This window comes from Moschus berezovskii, chromosome 1 (assembly GCF_049115385.1).
Source record: "Moschus berezovskii isolate FMDL1 chromosome 1, NW_MosBer_1.0, whole genome shotgun sequence".
Classification (NCBI taxonomy): Eukaryota; Metazoa; Chordata; class Mammalia; order Artiodactyla; family Moschidae; genus Moschus; species Moschus berezovskii.
In genome coordinates, this window is record NC_142460.1 from 91,803,806 (window position 1) to 91,826,163 (window position 22,358).

General features: G+C 39.3%; 1 protein-coding gene across 2 annotated transcripts in view; it reads left to right on the forward strand.

Moving 5' to 3' along the window:
- The first annotated feature begins 188 nt into the window (after positions 1 to 188).
- Positions 189 to 22,358, forward strand: part of DRC9 (dynein regulatory complex subunit 9) — a 45,343-nt gene continuing 23,173 nt past the window's right edge. The window contains exons 1-5 of one of the 2 annotated variants that reach the window (XM_055399553.2): positions 189 to 289; positions 4,351 to 4,417; positions 6,244 to 6,514; positions 13,209 to 13,432; positions 16,227 to 16,355. In XM_055399553.2, the coding sequence (XP_055255528.2) occupies positions 4,410 to 4,417; positions 6,244 to 6,514; positions 13,209 to 13,432; positions 16,227 to 16,355 (632 nt within the window). In that variant the 5' untranslated portion in view covers positions 189 to 289; positions 4,351 to 4,409. The remainder of the gene's footprint in view (positions 290 to 4,350; positions 4,418 to 6,243; positions 6,515 to 13,208; positions 13,433 to 16,226; positions 16,356 to 22,358) is intronic. The other variant, XM_055399711.2, reaches the window with a different exon arrangement.

A 22,358-nucleotide genomic window follows, 5' to 3' on the forward strand; every position in this document is an offset into this window, starting at 1 on the left:
CCTCAGAAATCGCCTTCTGACTGAAATAAACCACGTTCAAAATCACCTGTACAATTCTTTTCCTAAGTCCTTTTATCTTTGTAAGCTGCAAAATGTATTATTTTGGAACACAGGGAGGCAAAATAGTAGCCAGCTAAAAGAGAAGAAAAGGTCCTCCGAAGCTGTCCGTTGCCATAGAAACACCTTAGCTTGGTTCCGACTGCGTCGAGGGGTGTAGTTGGCAAAGTGAAGCTGAAGGGGAGGACAACCTACGCTTCGAGTACCCCAGAACTGATTCGCCAACAAGAGGGTATTTTTCCTTCTTACCACTTAGGAGTAGGGCAAACGGAAGCTCTCGGATCCTAGCCTGGAAGAGAAAGGCCGCGAGCAAGAAAGCAGGAGGAGAAAGCTCTTACTTCTCTATGCCTTTCCTACCCCTTTGCGTGCATGAGTACTCAGTCGCGTCTATTTGCGACTCTACGCACCGTCCTCAGCCAGGCTCTGTCCTGGGATTCTCTAGGCAAGAATACTGGAGTGGGTTGCCATGCTCTCCTCCAGGGTATCTTCCCCACCCACGGAGCTTACCTGCATCTCTTGCATTGGCCGGCGGGTTCTTTACCACCAGCGCCACCCGGGACGTCACCTTCTCCCTTTCTGCGTCCCTATTCAGTCGTGTATGACTCTTTGCGACCCTATGGACTGCAGCGCGCCATGCTCCTCTGTCCATTGGGTTCTCCAGGCAAGAATACTGGAATGGGTTGCCATTCCCTCCTCCAGGGGATCTCTCCGATCCAGGGATCGAACCAGCGTCTCCTTCGGCTCCTGCATTGCAAGCGGATTCTTTACCCATTGAGCCACCTGGAAAACCGCCACCACCCGTTTAATCCTTTCCTCTTTTTACTCCTTTATATCTTTAGAGAAATTACTTAAGTTCTTACCGCCATTCTTCGTTCTGACTCCGAGGGTGAAGAGCACAGCCCTGACAAAGCCTTGTTGCCTTTTAAGGAGAACTCAGTTGCCAAAGGGCTTTCCTGGTGGCTCAGCGGTAAAAAAAAAAAAAAAAAAAAATCCCCCTGCCAATGCAAGAGACGCGGGTTCCATCCCTGAGTTGGGAAGATCCCCTGGAGAAGGAAATGGCAACCCACTCCAGAATTCTTGCCTGGGAAATCCCATGGACAGTGGAGCCTACCAGGCTAGAGTCCATGGGGTCGCAAAAAAGTTGGACACGACTTAACAACGACAACAGTTGCTAAACTCCAAGTGCCCATCACCTAACCCACGTGCAATTGGTCTTCAGTAAATATTTGTGCACTGGAATGGGATTGCTTAGTGGATGCCAGAGATTTACCTTTCCGAATTATTGCACATTTATTTGTGTTGCCCTATGGATTCATTCATTGTTTTCAACAGTTTGTTGAATGACTGGCTACCATGTAGGAAATTTTGTTCTTGGCTTGGAGGACACTGCAGTAAACAGAACAACAGAAATCTCTGCCCTCATGGAGCTTACATCCTAGTAGGAGAGCAAGACAAGGAGCGAGTAAAATGTAAAATATATGGCACATTAGAAGGTGGTGTGAGAAAAAAATTGTTCATGGAGCTTGGCTTCACTTGGGCAAAGTGGTAGATACATAGCAAAATGCCACTGATTGAAGCTGGTACCTGATGGACCAGTAGGACTTTATGAGGTAAAGAGGTTAGGGGAAGAGTGGTTCAAGCTGAAAGAATAGCATATGCAAAAACCCTGAGTTAGAAGGAGCATGATTCCTTAGAAGAAAGAAGCCCGTTGAAGCTGGAGCCATGAGAGCAATAAAAGGGCAGTGCTAGATGGATCTGGAGAGGAACAGAGGAGTAGGCCCTATGGTCCAAGTTAAGAATTTTAGTTTTTTTCTCAAGTTAATGGGAAACCATTGAGAGGTTCTAAGAAATACAATGAAATTTTCAATTCTATAAGATGAGCCCTACATTTCAAAAAGATCACCCTTAATTTGGAAGCTATTAGAGTACTTCAAGAAACAACAGCTAGATTCATTAGGATATTGGGGGAGATAGAAATTGAAAGTAAAATCCACAGGACCTGGTGATGATTTGAATTGGGGGAATGCTGATGTCAGGATGAAGGAGGAAGCAGAAATGACTCCTGAGTTTCTAGTGTTGAGGAATGAGCAGCCAGAACTTGAAAGCACTGGATTCTACATAAGTGTAGGCCTATATTACTTATGTGAGGCATACTTACTGATGCCCCAGGCCTAAAAAATGGAAAAATAAGGAACAATGCAGCAAAAGAACAAAATCTTAACAGCATATTACTTGCTTCTAAGACTGCCCTTGTACTGGAAAATTTAGCTAGTTTGGAATATCTTTTTTTTTCCAGTTTATGTAAAGATTCTTTCAGTTCAGGCAGTCACTCAGTCGTGTCTGACTCCTTGTCAAGTCGGTGATGCCATCCAACCATCTCATCCTCTGTCATCCTCTTCTCCTCCTGCCCTCAGTCTTTCCCAGCATCAAGGTGTTTTCAAATGAGTCAGCTCTTCTCATTAGGTGGCCAAAGTATTGAAGTTTCAACTTCAACATTAGTCTTTCGAATGAACACCCAGGACTGATCTCCTTTAGGATGGACTGGTTGGATCTCCTTGCAGTCCAAGGGACTCTCAAGTCTTCTCCAGCACCACAGATCAAAAGCATCAATTCTTCTGTGCTCAGCTTTCTTTATAGGCCAACTCTCACATCCATACATGACCACGGGAAAAACCATAGCTTTGACTAGATGGACCTTTGTTAACAAAGTAATGTCTCTGCTTTTTAATATGCTGTCTAGGTTGGTCATAACTTTCCTTCCAAGGAGCAAGTGTCTTTTAATTTCATGGATGCAGTCACCATCTGCAGTGATTTTGGAGCCCAAAAACATAAAGTCAACCACTGTTTCCACTGCTTTCCCATCTATTTCCCATGAAGTGATGGGACCAGATGCCATGATCTTAGTTTTCTGAATGTTGAGCTTTAAGCCAACTTTTTCACTCTCCTCTTTCACTTTCATCAAGAGGCTTTTTAGTTCACTTTCTCCCATAAAGGTGGTGTCATCTGCATATCTGAGGTTATTGATATTTCTCCCAGCAATCTTGATTCCAGCTTGTGCTTCTTCCAGCCCAGCGTTTCTCATGATGTACTCTGCATATAAGTTAAATAAGCAGGGTGACAATATACAGCATTGACATACTCCTTTTCCTATTTGGAACCAGTCTGTTGTACCATGTCCAGTTCTAACTTGCTTCCTGACCTGCATACAGGTTTCTCAAGGGGCAGGTCAGGTGGTCTGGTATTCCCATCTCTTTCAGAATGTTCCACAGTTTATTGTGATCCACACAGTCAAAGGCTTTGGCATAGTCAATGAAGCAGAAATAGATGTTTTTCTGGAACTCTCTTGCTTTCTCCATGATCCAGCGGATGTTGGCCATTTGATCTCTGGTTCCTCTGCCTTTTCTAAAACCAGCTTGGACATCTGGAATATTCTTCCAGTTTTGCATATAAAATGTTGCATGGGACATACTGGTACCACCCTCCTAAGGATCACTTTGTTGTAGACAAGATCATACTGGAAACTTACTATTCACTGTTTGCTCTGTATATGGCAAAATTCTCCATAGTCTGTTCTCAGACTGTAAAGCTTATTTAACCAGAAAGGACTTTCCTTTACTGAGGAGGGGTAACATATTGATAGCAGTATTAAACTTATTTTCAGGATAAATAGTTTTTCTAGGTATAATGGCGGGTGTTTTTCTGGATGCAATAAATACTGTTACTCTAGCAGATCAGGGGAATGAACCATCAAATATTTCAGTAATCAGAATAACAGAAAAGTAAATCTGTTGTATATGAAGATTACCAGTTAATACTCAGAATATAATTTAAAAACATACAAAAGACATATTGGACATTGGTGGTGGTTGTTGAGTCGCTAAGTCGTGTCCACGTAGACTGAAGCCTACCAGGCTCCTCTGTCCATGGGATATCTCAGGCAAGAATTCTGGAATGCATTGCCATTTCCTTCTGTAGGGGATCTTTCTGACCCAGAGATCAAACCCTGCATTGCAGTCAGATTCTTTACTACTGAGTCACTAGGGAAGCCCTACATTGGTATTAATTTACTTTAAGAAACACGAAGGCTGCATTTATTTGCCAGTAGTTAAGCTGGCTACTAAATAGACCTGTGCCATTTGATGGCAGTGTTTCTTCCATCTCTGAGACAGCTCTGCAAAGCTAGAGGGGATAAGCCACAGCTCTTGTATTTCTTTTTCTCTTAGTGGGAGGGTATAGAGATAAATGTCATTCAACACTCCCTTAAACTAATCTCAATGTTTTTTACCACTTCAGGTGATTGCATTTCCGTGAGATTATAATGTACCAAGGAAATTAAAACTAACTCAAGAAGAATGGAAGAGTATGTTCCAAATTCCAATTTATTATATATATATATGAAATGATTTATATTAAATTTCTGTGTATTATTTACCCTAGTTGTGTAACAAATTACTCCAAAACTTAGTGACTTAAAATATAAATGTTTATTATTTCACGTAGTTTCTGAAGGTCAGGAATTTGGGAGTAGCTTGGTTATATGGGTCAAGAATTGAGGAGCAGCTTAGTGGGATGGTTCTGTTTTGGGGTTTCTTATAAGTCGAAGTTGGTCAGGGCTGCAGTCATCTGAAGACTTGACTGTGGCTAGGGTATCCACTCCAAGATGGCTCGTTTACAGAGTTGGCAAGTTGATGCTGTCTGTTGTCAAGAGGCCTTAGTTTCTTACTCTTGTGAGACTTTTCATAGGGCTTCTGAAGTATCCTCATGACAAGGCATCTGGATTCCCACAGAGTGAGAGATTTGAGAAAATGATAGAGAAACTTTAATGTCTCAAAATCACCTAGCTTTGGAAGCCACAATATCCTTTTGGTTAGGTTAGTCCTATTCAGTGTGGGGAAGACCACAGAAGAGCTTGAGTAAAAGAAGGTGAGACTCCTATGGGCCATCTTGAGAATGGCTACTACATTCCATGTTTTGCTAACTGAAACAGAGCAAGGCCCTGTAGGGCTCCCAGGCATGGAGGCCTTTCTGTCTCCCATTTCTTGTAGGCAAGACTCCAGCATTATAACTTTCCGTGAGTTCCAAAGGGCAGATTTGAACAGTTGCTAATCAAGGGTGTACATGCTAAGTCACTTCAGTCATGTCCGACTCTTTGCAACCCCATGGACTGTAGCCCGCCAGGGTCCTCTGTCCATGGGGATTCTCCAGGCAAGAATGCTTGAGTGGGGTGCCATTTCCTTTTCCAGGGGATCTTCCCTACCCAGGGATTGAACCAGTACCTCTTATGTCTCCTGCACTGGCAGGTGGATTCTTTACAACTAGAGCCACCTGGGAAGCTAATCAAGGGAAAGTGAAAATGAAGTCGCCCAGTCGTGTCCGACTCTTTGCAACCCATGGACTGTACAGTCCATGGAATTCTCCAGGCCAGAATACTGGAGTTGGTAGCCTTTCCTTTCTCCAGGGGACCTTCCCAAACCAGGGATGGAATCCAGGTCTCCCGCATTGCAGGTGGATTCTTCACCAACTAAACTATCAGGAAAGCCCAGTCAAGGGAGAAGCAGCCAAAAATCACCAGAGGCAAGATGAAAGGGACAAGAGAAGCTCATCAAGATTAGAAGACCCACCACCTAAAATAAGATTAAGGAAGTGCAAGCTCTGCCCACACTCTAATCTTGTTAGAGACCCCACCTTTGACCCTCATCAAATTCTCTAGGGTTGGGATTCTTGGTTTTTTGAGACAGAACATAGTTTTAGGTTTCTCTTTTCCTGGCAAAGCACTAAAGCTAGCTATCCTTTTCTCAACCCCAAACTCGGTCTCCAGGATTTGATTTGGCACCCGGTGTACAGAGAGGGCTCAGCTTTCAGTTAGCATAACCATGAGACAGTTTTGGTTAGCATCTTAAAATGTTGGTAGAAAAAAAGTTTATTTACCTTAAGTTCAAATTGGTTAAGCATAGTCAAATAGCAGGGGCTACACATCTTTAATAAACAGTAAGTTGCTTTTCTTGGGGAAGTCAGAATGTTACTGGGGGTTATTAAGCAGAATCATCTGCAAAGTTCTTCTGTTCATTCTGAGTATATGGCAAAATGGACTTTACAGGAACCCATTTACATGCTGCCTGTGTTTTTGGATTTAAGTCACTTAAACATTTGATGGCTGACTTAATTTTTCCTTCCTTCTTTCTTTAGCGGCCAACTGGAAGCCTCAAATCTTCCTCCAGAAGCTTGGTTTTCTGAAGTGATGGTGTCAGTGACAGGAGAACCACCTGATACTGCTGTAAAAGAAAAGGAAGAAGCAGCCAAAGAAGCAGTCACAGAAATCAGCCCAGAAATCACGCAGCCACTCTCCATTCTAGACGTGCTGAGGATCTCTGCAGTTCTGGAGGACACCGCAGACCAGCTGTCCATTCTAAACTATATCATGCCAGTTCAGTATGAAAAAAAACAAAGCATCAGCATGGTACATACATTCACCATTGCTTCATTTTTGCTTTCTCTTTATTTCTCCAGCATTTTCAGTACCTATGCCATGCAATTTAACTTGGGAAATAGCACCTTCTAGTCAGGTAAAGAGCTACAGTAATTATCTGAGATATGTACTCTCAGTTAATGGAATGAAATAGACATAGCTCAAGGTACATCTCACAAAATATCCTTTTCTCCTGATATATTGGCATTATTTTAAAAAGTCTATAGTTAAGTCCGTATAAATACAATATATAAACTGAGGAGATAAATAATTGTGTTGTCTTATTTGTCTTGTATTGGTATTTGTCAGCTGGCAACCCACTTCAGTAGTCTTGCCTAGAGAATCCCCATGGACAGAGGAGCCTGGCAGGCTAAAGTCCATAGGGTCGCAAAGAGTCGGACTGAGTGATTAAGCACAACAGCACAAAAGCTAACTGAACACCAGGGGGAGGAAATTCAACTGGACCCTGTCAACATTATTTTCATCTAAAATGATTTTGTCATCGCTCAATATGTTGCCATCTGCTTTTCTGAATATCCAGCCGCACTATTGCATTAGCCATTACATTTTCAATGATGTTATGGATTCCTCCCTCATAGCACCACTGAGTTATCAAAAAACTCAACTTGGAAGGGAGGTTTGGGAGGGGGAACTCATGTACACCCGGGGTGGATTCATGTCAATGTATGGCAAAACCAACCAATATAATATTGGAAAATAATTAGCCTCTAAAAAAAAAAAAAAGTGTATGGTAGGCAATAATAAAGATGACAGTAAATACCAAAAAAAAAAAAAAAAACTCAGCTTGGTAGAGAGCAAAATCTTTCATAAATTCTTAAGCCATAAACAATTTTTAAATACAAATACATATTTATTAAGTTTAACAAAATTATATAATTTGTACAGAATATATTATTTGTGATTCTGTGATAAATGCAACTTGCTATAAAAATGAGAGGGTAAATTAATTTTCATGTCTAATAGAAAAGAAGTCCATATTTACTGTGACTAGAAAATTAAATTTCCCTTTAATTGCCCCTTACAATTTTATAATTATTATTACTACTGCTATATGTATAAACTGGATTCACAAAACTTTTATTAGAGTTTTGAAAGTGGATTTGAAGTTACAGGATCATTATGGTTGAATTGTGCAATAAGCAATTCATTTCACTTTCTCAGTCTTAGTTTTCTCATTTATGAATTGTGGAGTTTTAACTAAATGAGCCATTCTAATACTAATATTCTGTGAGTTTTAGGGTGATTTTAAAACATTAATGGGTATTACAGGAATTTTACAACAAATTAGTTTCCTTATTTTATGAAAAGCAAAGACATCTGGAAACCCATGAACTAAACCTTTCAGTGCACTTAAAATGAGTCTAATTCTTAATTGTTTGTTAACAGATAGTACAGAAGAGACACTAACCTCACTAAATATCTTCAGTTAACAAGATAATATTTTCTCAATGATATTTACTGTCAGGCTTTAAAAAGGGTAATTTTCCATCATAGAAACTCAAGAGAGAAAGAAAATCACAAATTTATAAACAACATTCAGTAGTGGTCACCATTCCAGTACATAAAAGAACAAAACTTCTCCAGTTTTATTCTGGTTTATGATCTTCACCCACAAAATTTTCTGACGTAACAGAGAGAGGCCCTGCTTATGATTTTATAGAAATATAAATAGTAAAGGTTTGTACTCTTATTCTGATTAATAGAGCTTAAAAGCCCCTTTCAGAATATATTATATAACTTTTAAAAATGTGACTCTTAAAATAATTTTTCATTTTATAGTATTATAGTTGTTCTCACTCATAAATTTTTATAGTATCATTGCCCTGCATAAAATAAATATTTAAAAACCTTAGTACTAATGTGGATGTTTTCTTTCTTTAAAAGCTTCACATTGTTGAGCTTTACAGTAACAACACTGGGGTAAAAGTTTAGTTAGCATTATCCCTCTTCCACAACCATTTTTATAGCTAAAGAATCATGGAATGGAATGATGAAAAACATACTAATGTCCTAAGTTCTTTGTTTTGTGCAGTTCTTCTGTGTATTATTGCCACCTCTTCTTAATATCTTCTGCTTCTGTTAGGTCCATACCATTTTTGTCCTTTATTGAGCCCATCTTTGCATGAAATGTTCCCTTGGTGTCTCTAATTTTCTTGAAGAGATCTGTTTTTCCTATTCTGTTGTTTTCCTCTATTGCTTTGCATTTATCACTGAGGAAGGCTTTCTTATCTCTCCTTGCTATTCTTTGGAACTCTGCATTCAGATGCTTATATCTTTCCTTTTCTCCTTTGCTTTTCGCCTCTCTTCTTTTCACAGCTATTTGTAAGGCCTCCTCAGACAGCCATTTTACTTTTTTGCATTTCTTTTCCATGGGGATGGTGTTGGTCCCTGTCTCCTGTACAATGTCACAAACCTCTGTCCAGAGTTCATCAGGCACTCTATCTATCAGATCTAGTCCTTGAATCTATTTCTCACTTCCACTGTATAATCATAAGAGATTTGATTTAGGTCATACCTGAATAGTCTAGTGGTTTTCCTTAATTTCTTCAATTTAAGTATGAATTTGGCAATAAGGAGTTCATGATCTGAGCCACAGTCAGCTCCTGGTCTTGTTTTTGCTAACTGTATAGAACTTCTCCATCTTCGGCTGTAAAGAATATAATCAATCTGATTTTGGTGTTGACCATCTGGTGTTGTCCATGTGTAGAGTCTTCTCTTGTGTTGTTGGAAGAGGGTGTTTGCTATGACCAGTGTGTTCTCTTGGCAAAACTCTATTAGCCTTTGCCCTGCTTCATTTCGTGCTCCAAGGCCAAATTTACCTGTTACTCCAGGTGTTTCTTGACTTTCTACTTTTGCATTCCAGTCCCCTATAATGAAAAGGACATCATTTTTGGGTGTTAGTTCTAAAAGGTCTTGTAGGTCTTCATAGAACCGTTCAACTTCGGCTTCTTCAGCGTTACTGGTTGGGGCGTAGGCTTCGATTACTGTAATATTGAATGGTTTGCCTTGAAAAGGAACAGAGATCATTCTGTCATTTTTGAGACTGCATTACAAGTACAGCATTTTGGATTCTTTTGTTGACCATGATGGCTACTCCATTTCTTCTAAGGGATTTCTGCCCACAGTCACTGACCTAGAGCCAGACATCTTGGAATGTGAAGTCAAGTGAGCCTTAGAAAGCATCACTGTAAACAAAGCTAGTGGAGGTGATGGAATTCCAATTGAGCTATTTCAAGTCCTGAAAGATGATGCTGTGAAAGTGCTGCACTCAATATGCCAGCAAATTTGGAAAACTCAGCAGTGGCCACAGGACTGGAAAGGGTCAGTCTTCATTCCAATCCCAAAGAAAGGCAATGCCAAAGAATGCTCAAACTACCGCACAATTGCACTCATCTCACACACTAGTAAAGTCATGCTCAAAATTCTCCAAGCCAGGCTTCAGCAATACGTGAACCGTGAACTTCCAGATGTTCAAGCAGGTTTTAGAAAAGGCAGAGGAACCAGAGATCAAATTGCCAACATCCGCTGGATCATGGAAAAAGCAAGAGAGTTCCAGAAAAACATCTATTTCTGCTTCATTGACTATGCCAAAGCCTTTGACTGTGTGGATCACAAACTGTGGAAAATTCTGAAAGAGATGGGAATCCAAGACCACCTGACCTGCCTCTTGAGAAACCTGTATGCAGGTCAGGAAGCAACAGTTAGAACTGGACATGGTACAACAGACTGGTTCCAAATAGGAAAAGGAGTATGTCAAGGTTGTATATTGTCACCCTGCTTATTTAACTTATATGCAGAGTACATCATGAGGAACGCTGGGCTGGAAGAAGCACAAGCTGGAATCAAGATTGCCGGGAGAAATATCAATAACCTCAGATATGCAGATGACACCACCCTTATGGCAGAAAGTGAAGAGGAACTAAAAAGCCTCTTGATGAAAGAGGAGAGTGAAAAAGTTGGCTTAAAGCTCAACATTCAGAAAACTAAGATCATGGCATCTGGTCCCATCACTTCATGGGAAATAGATGGGGAAACAGTGGAAACAGTGTCAGACTTTATTTTTTTGGGCTCCAAAATCACTGCAGATGCTGATTGCAGCCAGGAAATTAAAAGACACTTGCTCCTTGGAAGGAAAGTTATGACCGACCTAGATAGCACATTAAAAAGCAGAGACATTACTTTGCCCACAAAGGTCCATCTAGTCAAGGCTATGGTTTTTCCAGTGGTCATGTATGGATGTGAGAGTTGGACTGTGAAGAAAGCTGATCGCCGAAGAATTGATGCTTTTGAACTGTGGTGTTGGAGAAGACGCTTGAGAGTCCCTTGGACTGCATGGAGATCCAACCAGTCCATTCTAAAGGAGATCAGTCCTGGGTGTTCATTGGAAGGACTGATGCTAAAGCTGAAACTCCAATACTTTGGCCACCTCATGCGAAGAGTTGACTCACTGGAAAAGACTCTGATGCTGGGAGGGATTGGGGGCAGGAGGAGAAGGGGATGACAGAGAATGAGATGGCTGGATGGCATCACCGACTCAATGGACATGAGTTTGAGTGAACTCCGGGAGTTGGTGATGGACAGGGAGGCCTGACGTGCTGTGATTCATGGGGTCGCAAAGAGTCAGACACGACTGATTGACTGAACTGAACTGAACTGAACTGAAATTCTACCAAAAGTGGGAGTAATTGATGTGAACTTTGGAAATAGTTCCCTTGCAGGGAATACTATTCTTATTTTTTTCCCTTAGGATCTAACACCCTCCCGTACAAGGAGGTGAATGGACCAGAATATTTAGCTAGTTCCTTTAAGTTCCTTTCTAAAAACTCATATTTATTTCTAGTAATCTGTTCGTCAGGCCGTTAGACATATATGCTTCCTTTTCCAGATGCCCAAGCACAAAGGTAGAGGAATGATGGTTAGGGTGATCAGAAAAAACAAACTTTGCAGGCCTTATGTTTCCCATTCCCTCCCTAGATTAGAAAATCTAGAGTAATAACCATCCACATACTTAAAGCTTTCTTTATGCATAGGTAAGTTTCAATTTAATTGTTGGAATTCTATGGTTTCTGTTCTGTTTGTAGTCAGTCATATCAATTTTAATTTAAAGGAGTATTTTAAAATTTAATTCTTATTTAAGGTGGCATTTTGTTTTGTACTTGCATATGTATGTTTTCCTCAGATCTGAATCTTTGCTTGCTGTTGATAAAGGAAAAATGCTGTTGAGTTGTGTTTATTCATCTTTATTGATAGTTTTTTTTTTGAAGTTTAGCTAAGGAAGACCTAGGTTTTTATGCAAATAAAACTCTTCTGTGTATAGGATCAGCACAAGAATTTAAGTAATCATATCAAATGTTGAACTTACATGGTTCTGTGTAGTGTTCTAAATGCCCTTTTTCTTTCTTTTTCTCCTTCCTTCCTTTCTTTTTTTCTTTTGTCAATAACTGCAGGATGGCAAGTACTATTATTATCCCTATTTTATCAATGGGAAAATGGAAGCATAGATATATTAAATAGTTGTCTAAAGTCAATGTGGTTTAGTAACAGGGCCAGGATTGAAACAAGGAAGTCTGGTTTCAGAGTCCCATATGAACTGCATAACCACTATGTTATATGGTTTCCCATTGGCTCAAGGTTTTAGCCACAGATTAAATAGGAATCATCAATTGAAAGATGTATCCTGTCCCAGTTGAAAGATGGTAATGCTTACCTCTTACTATTCAAGTTTGGGTCTGAAAAATAAATTTTTTTGGCTTTTCCCCACATGAACTTCGAAATCTATACCACACCACTAAATACACTATCGGCTCCTACTCTTTGGTATGATTCTCTTTTAATTCTTTATACAGTGGGCCCTCCATATCTGTGGGTTCCACGTTTGCAGATTCAAACAACCATGGGTCAAAAATATTCAGAAAAAAGTTCCAGTAAGTTCCCAAAAGCATAACTTGAATTTGCTGTGTGTTGGCAGCTATATACATAGTTTGTACATTGTTTTAGTATTATAAGTCATCTAGAGATGATTTAAAGTATATGAGAGGATGTAAAAAGGTTATATACAAATACTATACCATTTTACATAAGGGACTTCAGAATCTGTGGAGTTTGGTCTCCTTGAGGGCTGGGGTGCAGGTGTGGTGGTGGATCAGACCAATCCGCAGTTACCAAGGGATGACTATATTTCAGATTCATGTGTTCAGCGAACATTTGAGTCTTTGCTGTACCCTGGACATTGTTCTAAACAATGGGATTATAAAGATGGCTACATTTATTTACTATTATCTTGTTCCAAAAAGAATTTGAGGTGCACCAAGATGTGTAAGACACTGTCCCTCTCCTCATGGAATTTATAATTTAATGGAGATATTTATACAAATAATTACGAATGGTAAATGTCTGCTAATAGAGATGTTTCACAGAAAACTGTGTCTTTGGTCATAGTCTTAAAGTTTACCAGTTTGGGGAATGACAGAGAGTGGGAATGTTGTCTAAAGGCAGGAAGACACAAAACAGCAGAGCATGCAGTTTGATATGGCTGAAGAAGAGGATAATTTTCTGGTACTGATATTACAAGAGGTTTAAAATGTAGGAAGAGGCCTTCATATAGCATTGTTTCTTTTTGTTTTAAAAATCTGTCTTAATGTGAAACATCATTTATTGTTTTTAGAAGAATAACAAAGAAATGCTTTTAGAAGGAAGAAGCTCAGAAAAAGTTCCACCGGCATCAAAATCCTCAAAAATATCCAGTTCATTGGTACATAAAGAAGAACCCAAGTTGCCTGAAATCAGACAAGGAGGCCAGTTTAACAAAGTGCAAGATCTTATCTTCAAAAAACCCACAAGGCAGACCATAATGAATACAGAGACACTGAAGAAAATTCAGATTGATAGGTAAGGAAGGAGAGCACATTTGGAAATGTGATAATGTATTTCTAGATGGATGAAGAGTGAGTACAGGGGTGGCTGACTGCTCTCTTCTCTTAACGGACTGGTCATTATATCCAAGTGACTGCAGATAATAGAATTAGCCAAGGGCTATCTAGGGCGAAGTGTGGTACAATTAAAAGTATTAATATGGTGGCTATATGGTTGGGCAAGTTATTGAGCCTTTGTTTACAGTTTTTAAAAATGAGAATAATGATAACTTTGGAGGGAGGTATCAGCCAAGTGCTTGGCAGAGATTGGTGGCTATTGTGATGCTTTATTCTCTAGTAAGAGATAGATACTGTGAAAGTAGTCTAATTTTAAACTGTTTTAATCCTGAGGATTTCTTAAGCAGTCTCAATTTCCATTGTCTTATTACTCAGTTTTTCATTGTCATCTGGCTTGCTGACAAATAATCCTGTTAAGTTTAAAAGAAAGTATAACCTTATGATAGTAATTTTTGGTAAATAAGGGTTTATAGCAATTACACTGGAGAAGTCAATGGCAAGCCACTCCAGTACTATTGCCTAGAAAATCCCATGGATGGAGGAGCCTGGTAGGCTGTAGTCCATGGGGTCGCTAAGGGTTGGACACGACTGAGCGACTTCACTTTCACTTTTCACTTTCACACATTGGAGAAGGAAATGGCAACCAACTCCAGTGTTCTTGCCTGGAGAATCCCAGGGACGGGGAAGCCTGGTGGGCTTCTGTCTATGGGGTCACACAGAGTCGGACACGACTGAAGTGACTTAGCAGCAGCAGCAGCAGCAGCAGCAGCAATTACACAGGGCCACTAGCCAAATCCAGCCTGTACTCTGTTTTTGAAAATAAATTTTACTGGAATACAGCATCGCCCATTTTATATATTGTCTATGACTGCTTTCATGGGATAACAGCAGAGTCTAGTAGTTTTAACAGGGAAAAAACATTTACTATTTGTCCAGTTACAGAAAAACTTGCTGACCCTTGCTTTAGACCCTCGCCAGAAGGGTATCATCTCTTGTTAGAAATAATCTGGTTTCACATTTGCATCATTAAAAATGGTGTCCTGTTTGTAAGCTGCTAGTTAATGTCCTTTCATTCTCAGTGTGTGGGATCATAGTTTCTCAATTGATATGACTTCATCATATTTATTTTCTCAATATAGTTATTGAATTTTTTTGTGTGAACTATTGGTAATAATTATGTAAAACAGTAAGTATACTTCTTGCTGATTCTATATCAAAACATTAAATAACAGTATTTAAAATTCTCTACCTGGGAGAGAATACTCAGTGGACTAGGAGTGAAGAATCTGAATTAAATAGTTCTAGCTCTTTTTCCGGAGAAGGCAATGGCAAGCCACTCCAGTACTCTTGCCTAGAAAATCCCATGGATGGAGGAGCCTGGTAGGCTGCAGTCCATGGGGTCGCTACAAGTCAGACATGACTGAGCGACTTCACTTTCACTTTTCACTTTCACACATTGGAGAAGGAACTGGCAACCCACTCCAGTGTTCTTGCCTGGAGAATCCCAGGGATGGGGGAGCCTGGTGGGCTGCCGTCTATGGGGTTGCACAGAGTCGGACACAACTGAAGTGACTTAGCAGCAGCTCTTTTTCAAGCTAGTTCTGTGAACTTGGGCAAGGAAGGCATTTAATCTTCCTGAGTCTGGATTCACTCATCTCTAAAATATGTTGTATTAGCTCTTTATAGAAACATTTTTAAGTGATTTAACTTTTTCAAAATTATGAAATATTTCAACAATGCAGAAAAAAGTGAAGAAGAGTTGACTCACTGGAAAAGACTCTGATGCTGGGAAGGATTGGGGGTGGGAGGAGAAGGGGACGACAGAGAATGAGATGGCTGGATGGCATCACCGACTCGATGGAAATGAGTTTAAGTGAACTCCGGGAGTTGGTGATAGACAGGGAGGCCTGGCATGCTGTGATTCATGGGGTCGCAAAGAGTTGGTCACAACTGAGCAACTGAACTGAACTGAACTGATGCATGTTACCACCAAATCTTAACATTTTACATGATAGCTTTAAGAGTTTTTTTTTTTTTCAAATAAAATATGTCAGGTACAATTGAAGCCTCTCATTCTAGTCCCCTCACCCTTCCCCCAAATATTTCTTCTGAATTTGTTGTTTATTGTTCTCTTGTATATGTTGTGATACTTTTATTAGGTATGTAAGTATTTTATTTAAATGATACATATAGGTGGCTCAGATGGTAAAGAGTCTGCCTGCAATGAGGGAGACCTGGGTTCGATCCCTGGGTCAGGAAGATCCCCTGGAGAAAGAAAATGGCAACCCACTCCAGTATTCTTGCCTGGAGAATCCCACGGACAGAGGAGCCTGCTGGGCTACAGTCCATGGGGTCACAAAGAGTCGGACATGACTGAGTGACTAACTTTCACTTTCACGTTTATTATTTTACATGTTCTTAAATGTTGTATACACAATATCATGCTGTACATTCCAGGTCTGTTAGTACTCAGTATGTAAACTTTTTCTGGTTAAGGAGTTTCTCTTTTTTGCTAAGAGTTGTTGTTTTTAAATGATGTGATGATCATTTCACTTTTTTCTCCTTCTGTCCTTATTAATGTGATGATTTCCATTAGCAGATTTTCTAATACTAAATTATTTCTGCCTTCCAAGAATAATTCAAATTTAGTTATGATGGTCCTTCTGGGTCTTAACTTGTGTGATTTCTATAAGCCCTTTTTGAATGTGGGGAAATATATCTTACCGATTCATCTTTTTTGTTTCTCCTTACAGGCAATTTTTCAGTGATGTAATTACAGAAACTATGGAGGAGTTGCAAGAAGAAGGCACTTTCACCAGGCTCCTGAAAGCTTTGGGCAAAGAGAGGGAAAGCAAAATGCATTTCTATGATATCATTGCCAGGTGAGAGTAACTTTAGGTTTATTTGCTTTGTTGCATTTTAAAGTGCTATAAAACTCTTACTGGAAGTCTTAGATTTCTAAAGCAAATCAAGTTTTTGCTTTTAAGGGGAGATAACTAGAAGTCAGAAAGTTGGGTTCTATTCGGAGTTCTGCTGAAACAATAGCTCAATTTCTGGGCTTCAGTTATCTGTATCTATAATATATATAGTACAATATATGTACTACACAGATGGGTAGTGCATAATCTATGGTTTGTTTTGGCAATGACAATCTCAAGATTCTAGTTAGCAGGATTTCTCTGCTGCTGCTAAGTCACTTCAGTCGTGTCCGACTCTGTGCGACCCCATAGACGGCAGCCCACCAGGCTCCCCCGTCCCTGGGATTCTCCAGGCAAGAACACTGGAGTGGGTTGCCAGTTCCTTCTCCAATGTGTGAAAGTGAAAAGTGAAAGTGAAGTCGCTCAGTCATGTCTGACTTGTAGCGACCCCATGGACTGCAGCCTACCAGGCTCCTCCATCCATGGGATTTTCTAGGCAAGAGTACTGGAGTGGCTTGCCATTGCCTTCTCCGAGGATTTCTCTAGATGCTACTTAATGATAAGGGTTTTTTGTTGTTATTGTTGTTGCTATAGACTGAATGTTTGTGCTCCTCTAACTTCAATTTTTGGAATCCTAACCTCCAGAGTGATGGTTTTGGGAGGCTGGATGTCTTTGATCAGTGAGTAGGTCTTAAGGATGGAGCCCTCATCAATGGGATTAGTACCCTTATAAACAAGACCCAGGAGAGCTGCCTTCCTCTTCTGTCATGTAGATACAAATGAAAATGGGCAGTTGTGAACCAGGTGGCAGGTTCTCACCAGACACTGAATTGGATGGCACCCAGATCTTGGACTTAATAGCCTCCAGAACTATGAGAAATGAATTTCTCTGTTTATAAGCATTCCAATCTATGATATTTTTATTATAGCAGCTCAAGCAAAGATAGGTATTTTTTTTAATTGTATTGTTCTGTTATTTTATTTTAAACCTAAATAAAGGGATTGCTGGAGATAAGCAGAATTCTGTTCTGAGGGCAAACAGAAACAACATAAAATAGTTAAATTCTCACTCAGACAGTACTGAGTTTGAATTCTGCTCTGCCATTTACCACTTGTGTGACTATGGCAAGTGTGTGAGTCTGTATATTCTTAGAGACAGATGCCAAGATGAGATTATTAATGTAAAGATTTTTATCAGGGAAACCCTTATGTGAGAGAAAACGGGGAGGGAGCCTTTGGACTCAGTGCTAGACTCACCCTAAGTGAAGGAGAGGGAAGGTTGGGTGGATGAGACCACCCTGCAACTAAGGATGATTTGGCAAGGTCATCAGGGAGTCCTTGAGCCAAAGTCAAGCATCAGAAAAGTCCAGAGTCTCCTAGGAAGGGATGGCCTTATCCCGGCCACCCTCAAAACTTGGCTGGGAGCAGTCTGTGGGAAGGATGGTCTCAGAGCACACACAGTGGAGGAATTCTGAGCCGAGAGCTTAGATCCTTATTTGCTTACATTGCCTGTACTTGGAGGTCTGTGGGGCACATTCTCAGGTCCTCTGCAGCAAGTTACCTCAACTCTCTACATGCATTTTCCTCATCTGTAAAACAGGAGTGATGACAGAGATTATGTCACTAGGTTTTAAGAGGTGCTCAGAATAGAAAAGATTCTTCTTTTTCTTCTTCCTGTTCCTCCTCTTCTTAGCTTGTTATCAGCAGCAGAAATTTTAGATACGACACTGATAAGCCAGAAGATCCTCTTCCAATTTACTAAAATCACAGTCCTTTTTTAAAATTAATTTACTTTTTTTATTGAAGGATAATTGTTTTATAGAATTTTGCTGTTTTCTGTCAGACCTCAACATGAATCAGGCATAGGTATACATATGTATCCTCCCTTTTGAAACTCCATCCCATCTCCCTCCCCAGACCACCCCTTGAGGTTGATACAGAGCCCCTGTTTGAGTTTCCTGAGCCACACAGCAAATTCCCAGCTATGTATTTTACATATGGTAATGTAACTTTCCATATTACTCTTTCCATACATCTCACCCTCACCTCTCCTCTCCACATGTCCATAAGTCTATTCTCTATGTCTGTTTCTCCATTGTTGCCCTGTAAATAAGTTCTTCAGAACCATTTTTCTAGATTCTGTATATATGTGTTCAGTTCAGTTCAGTCGCTCAGTCGTGTCTGACTCTCCGCGACTCCATGAATCACGTTAGAAGGCGGTATTTATCTTTCTCTTTCTGACTCACTTCACTCTGCATATGGGTTCTAGGTTCATCCACCTCATTAGAACTGACTCAAATGTGTTCCTTTTTATGGCTGAGTAAATTCCATTGTGTATATGTACCACAACTTCTTTATCCATTCATCTGTCGATGGACATCTAGTTTGCTTTCATGTTCTAGCTATTGTAAATAGTGCTGCAGTGAACAATGGGATACACATGTCTCTTTCAATTTTGGTTTCCTCGGGTATACGCCTAGGAGTAGGATTGCTGGGTCATATGGTGGTTTTATTCCTAGTTATTTAAGGAATCTCCATGCTGTCTTCCATAGTGGCTGTATTAATTTACATTCCCAGCAACAGTGCCAGAGCATTTCCTTTTCTCCACACACTCTCCAGCATTTATTGTTTGTGGGGAGCCTGGTGGGCTTCCGTCTATGGGGTCACACAGAGTCGGACACGACTGAAGTGACTTAGCAGCAGCAGCAGCAGCAGCAGCAGACTTTTTGATGAGGGCCATTCTGACTGGTGTGAGGTGATATCTTATTGTAGCTTTGATTTACATTTCTGTAATAATGAATGATGTTGAGCATCTTTTCATGTGTTTGTTAACCATCTGTATATCTTCTTTGGAGAAATGTTTGTTTAGGTCTTTTTCCCACTTTTTGATTGGGTTGTTTGTTTTTCTGGCATTGAGTTGTATGAGCTGCTTGTATATTTTGGAAGTTAATCCTTTGTTAGTTGTTTCATTTGCTGTTATTTTCTCCCATTCTGAGGGTTGTCTTTTCACCTTGCTTATAGCTTCCTTTGCTGTGCAAAAACTTTTAAGTTTAATCAGGTCCCACTTGTTTACTTTTGTTTTTATTTCCATTACTCTAGGAGGTGGGTCATAGAGGATCTTGCTTTGATTTATGTCATCAAATGTTCTGCCTATGTTTTCCTATAATAGTTTTATAGTTTCTGGTCTTACATTTAGGTCTTTAATCCATTTTGAGTTTATCTTTGTGTATGGTGTTAGGAAGTGTTCTAATTTCATTCTTTTACAAGTAGCTGTCCAGTTTTCCCAGCACCATTTATTTATTGCCCCATGGTATATTCTTGCCTCCTTTGTCAAAAATAAGGTACCCATAGGTGCATGGGTTTATTTCTGGGCTTTCTATCTTGTTCCATTGGTCTATATTTCTGTTTTGGTGCCAGTACGATACTGTCTTGTCTGTAACTTTGTAGTATTATCTGAAGTCAGGAAGGCCTTGATTCCTCCAGCTCCATTCTTCTTTCTCAAGACTGCTTTGGTTACTCAGGTTCTTTTGTGTTTCCATATGAATTGTGAAATTTTTTGTTCTAGTTATGTGAAAAATGCCATTGGTAATTTGATCGGGATTGCATTGAATCTATAAATTGCATTTGGCAGTATAGTCATTTTTACAATATTGATTCTCCCTACCCAGGAACATGGAATATCTCTCCATCTGTTTATGTCATTTTTTATTTCTTTCATAGGTGTCATAATATTCTCTGTACAGTTCTTTTGTCTCCTTAGGTAGGTTTATTCCTAGATATTTGCTTCTTTTTGTCACAATGGTGAATGGGATTGATTCCTTAATTTCTCTTTCTGATTTTTCATTGTTAGTATATAGAATTGCAAGTGATTTCTGTGTATTGATTTTGTATCCTGCAGCTTTTCTAAATTCACTGATTAGCTCTAGTAATTTTCTGATACTATCTTTAGGGTTTTCTATATAGAGTATCATGTCATCTGCAAACAGTGAGAGCTTTACTTCTTCTTTTCCAATCTGGATTCTCTTTTTTCTTCTTCTTCTCTGATTGCTTGTAGCTAGCACTTCCAGAACTATGTTAAGTAACAGTGGCAAAAGTGGACACCCTTGTCTTGTTCCTGATCTTAGGGGGACTGCTTTTAGTTTTTCACCTTTGAGAATAATGTTTGCTGTAGGCTTATTATTTGTGGCCTTTACTATGTTGAGGTAGGTTCCTTCTATGTCCATTTTTTGAAGAGTTTTAATCATAAATGGGTGCTGAATTTTGTCAAAGGCTTTTTCTGCATCTATTGAGATTATCATATAGTTTTTATCTTTCAATTTGTTAATATAGTGTATCACATTGATTGATTTGAGTATATTGAAGAATCCTTGCATCCCTGGAATAAACCAAGCTTGACCATAGTGTATGAGCTTTTTGATGTGTTGCTGAATTCTGTTTGCTAAAATATTGTTGAGGATTTTTGCATCTGTCTTCATCAGTGATATTGGCCTGTAGTTTTCTTTTCTGTGTATTGTCTTTGTCTGGTTTTGGTATCAGGGTGATGGTGGCCTCATAGAATGAGTTTGGGAGTGTTCCTTCCTCTGCAATTTTTTGAAAGAGTTTTAGAAGGATAGGCATTAGCTCTTCTCTGGGTTTGATAGAATTCTCCTGTGAAGCCATCTGGTCCTGGGCTTTTGTTTTTGGGGAGATTTTTGATCACAGCTTCAATTTCAGTGCTTGTAATTGGGCTGTTCATAATTTCTATTTCTTCCTGGTTCAGTCTTGGCAGACTGAACTTTTCTAAGAATCTGTCCATTTCTTCCAGGTTACCCATTTTGTTGTCATATAGTTGTTCATAATAGTCTCTTATAATCCTTTGTATTTCTGCATTGTCTGATGTAACCTCTCCTTTTTCATTTCTAATTTTGTTGATTTGATTCTTCTCTCATTTTTTCTTGATGAATCTGGCTAAAGGTTTGTCAATTTTGTTTATCTTCTCAAAGAACCAGCTTTTAGTTTTATTAATCTTACTATTTTTTCTTTCATTTCTTTTTTATTTATTTATTTTATGATTTATTTCTTTATACTAATTTAGTTTTTTTTTTCTTCTTTTTCCAGTTGTTTTAGGTGTACAGTTAGGTTGTCTAGTCGACGTTTTTCTTGTTTTTTGAGGTAGGATTGTATTGCTATAAACTTCCCTCTTAGAACTGCTTTTGCTGCATCCCATAGGTTTTGAGTTGTTGTGTTTTGTTATCATTTGTTTCTAGAAATTTTTTTATTTTTTCAGTAACCTGTTGGTTATTTAGAAGTGTGTTGTTTAGTCTCCATGTTTTTGTGTGTCTTACACTTTTTTTCTTGTAATTGATATCTAGTCTCATAGCATTGTGGTTGGAAAAGATGCTTGATATGATTTCAAATTTCTTAAATTTGTGGAGGTTTGATTTGTGACCCAAGATGTGGTCTACCCTGGAGAATGTTCCATGTGCACTTGAGAAGAGGGTGTATTCTTTTGCATTTGGATGGAATGTCCTGAAGAGATCAATAAGATTCATCTCATCTAATGTTTCATTTAAGGCTTGTGTTTCCTTATTCATTTTCTGTTTTGATGATCTGTCCATTGGTGTGAGTCTCCTACTTATTATTGTGTTACTGTCAATTTCTCCTTTTATATCTTTTAGTGTTTGTCTTATGTATTGAGGTGCTCCTATGTTGGGTGCATAGATATTTACAGTTGTTATGTCTTTCTCTTGTATCTATCCCTTGATCATTATGTAGTGTCCTTCCCTATCTCTTGTAATCTTCTTTATTTTAAGGTCTATTTTGTCTGATATGAGGATTGGTACTCCAGCTTTCTTTTGCTTCCCATTTGCATGGAATATACTTTGTCCTCTCACTTTCAGGCTATATGTGTCTTTAGGTCTGAAGTGGGTTTCTTGTAGTCAGCGTATATATGGGTCTTGTTTTTATATCCATTCAGCCAGTCTGTGT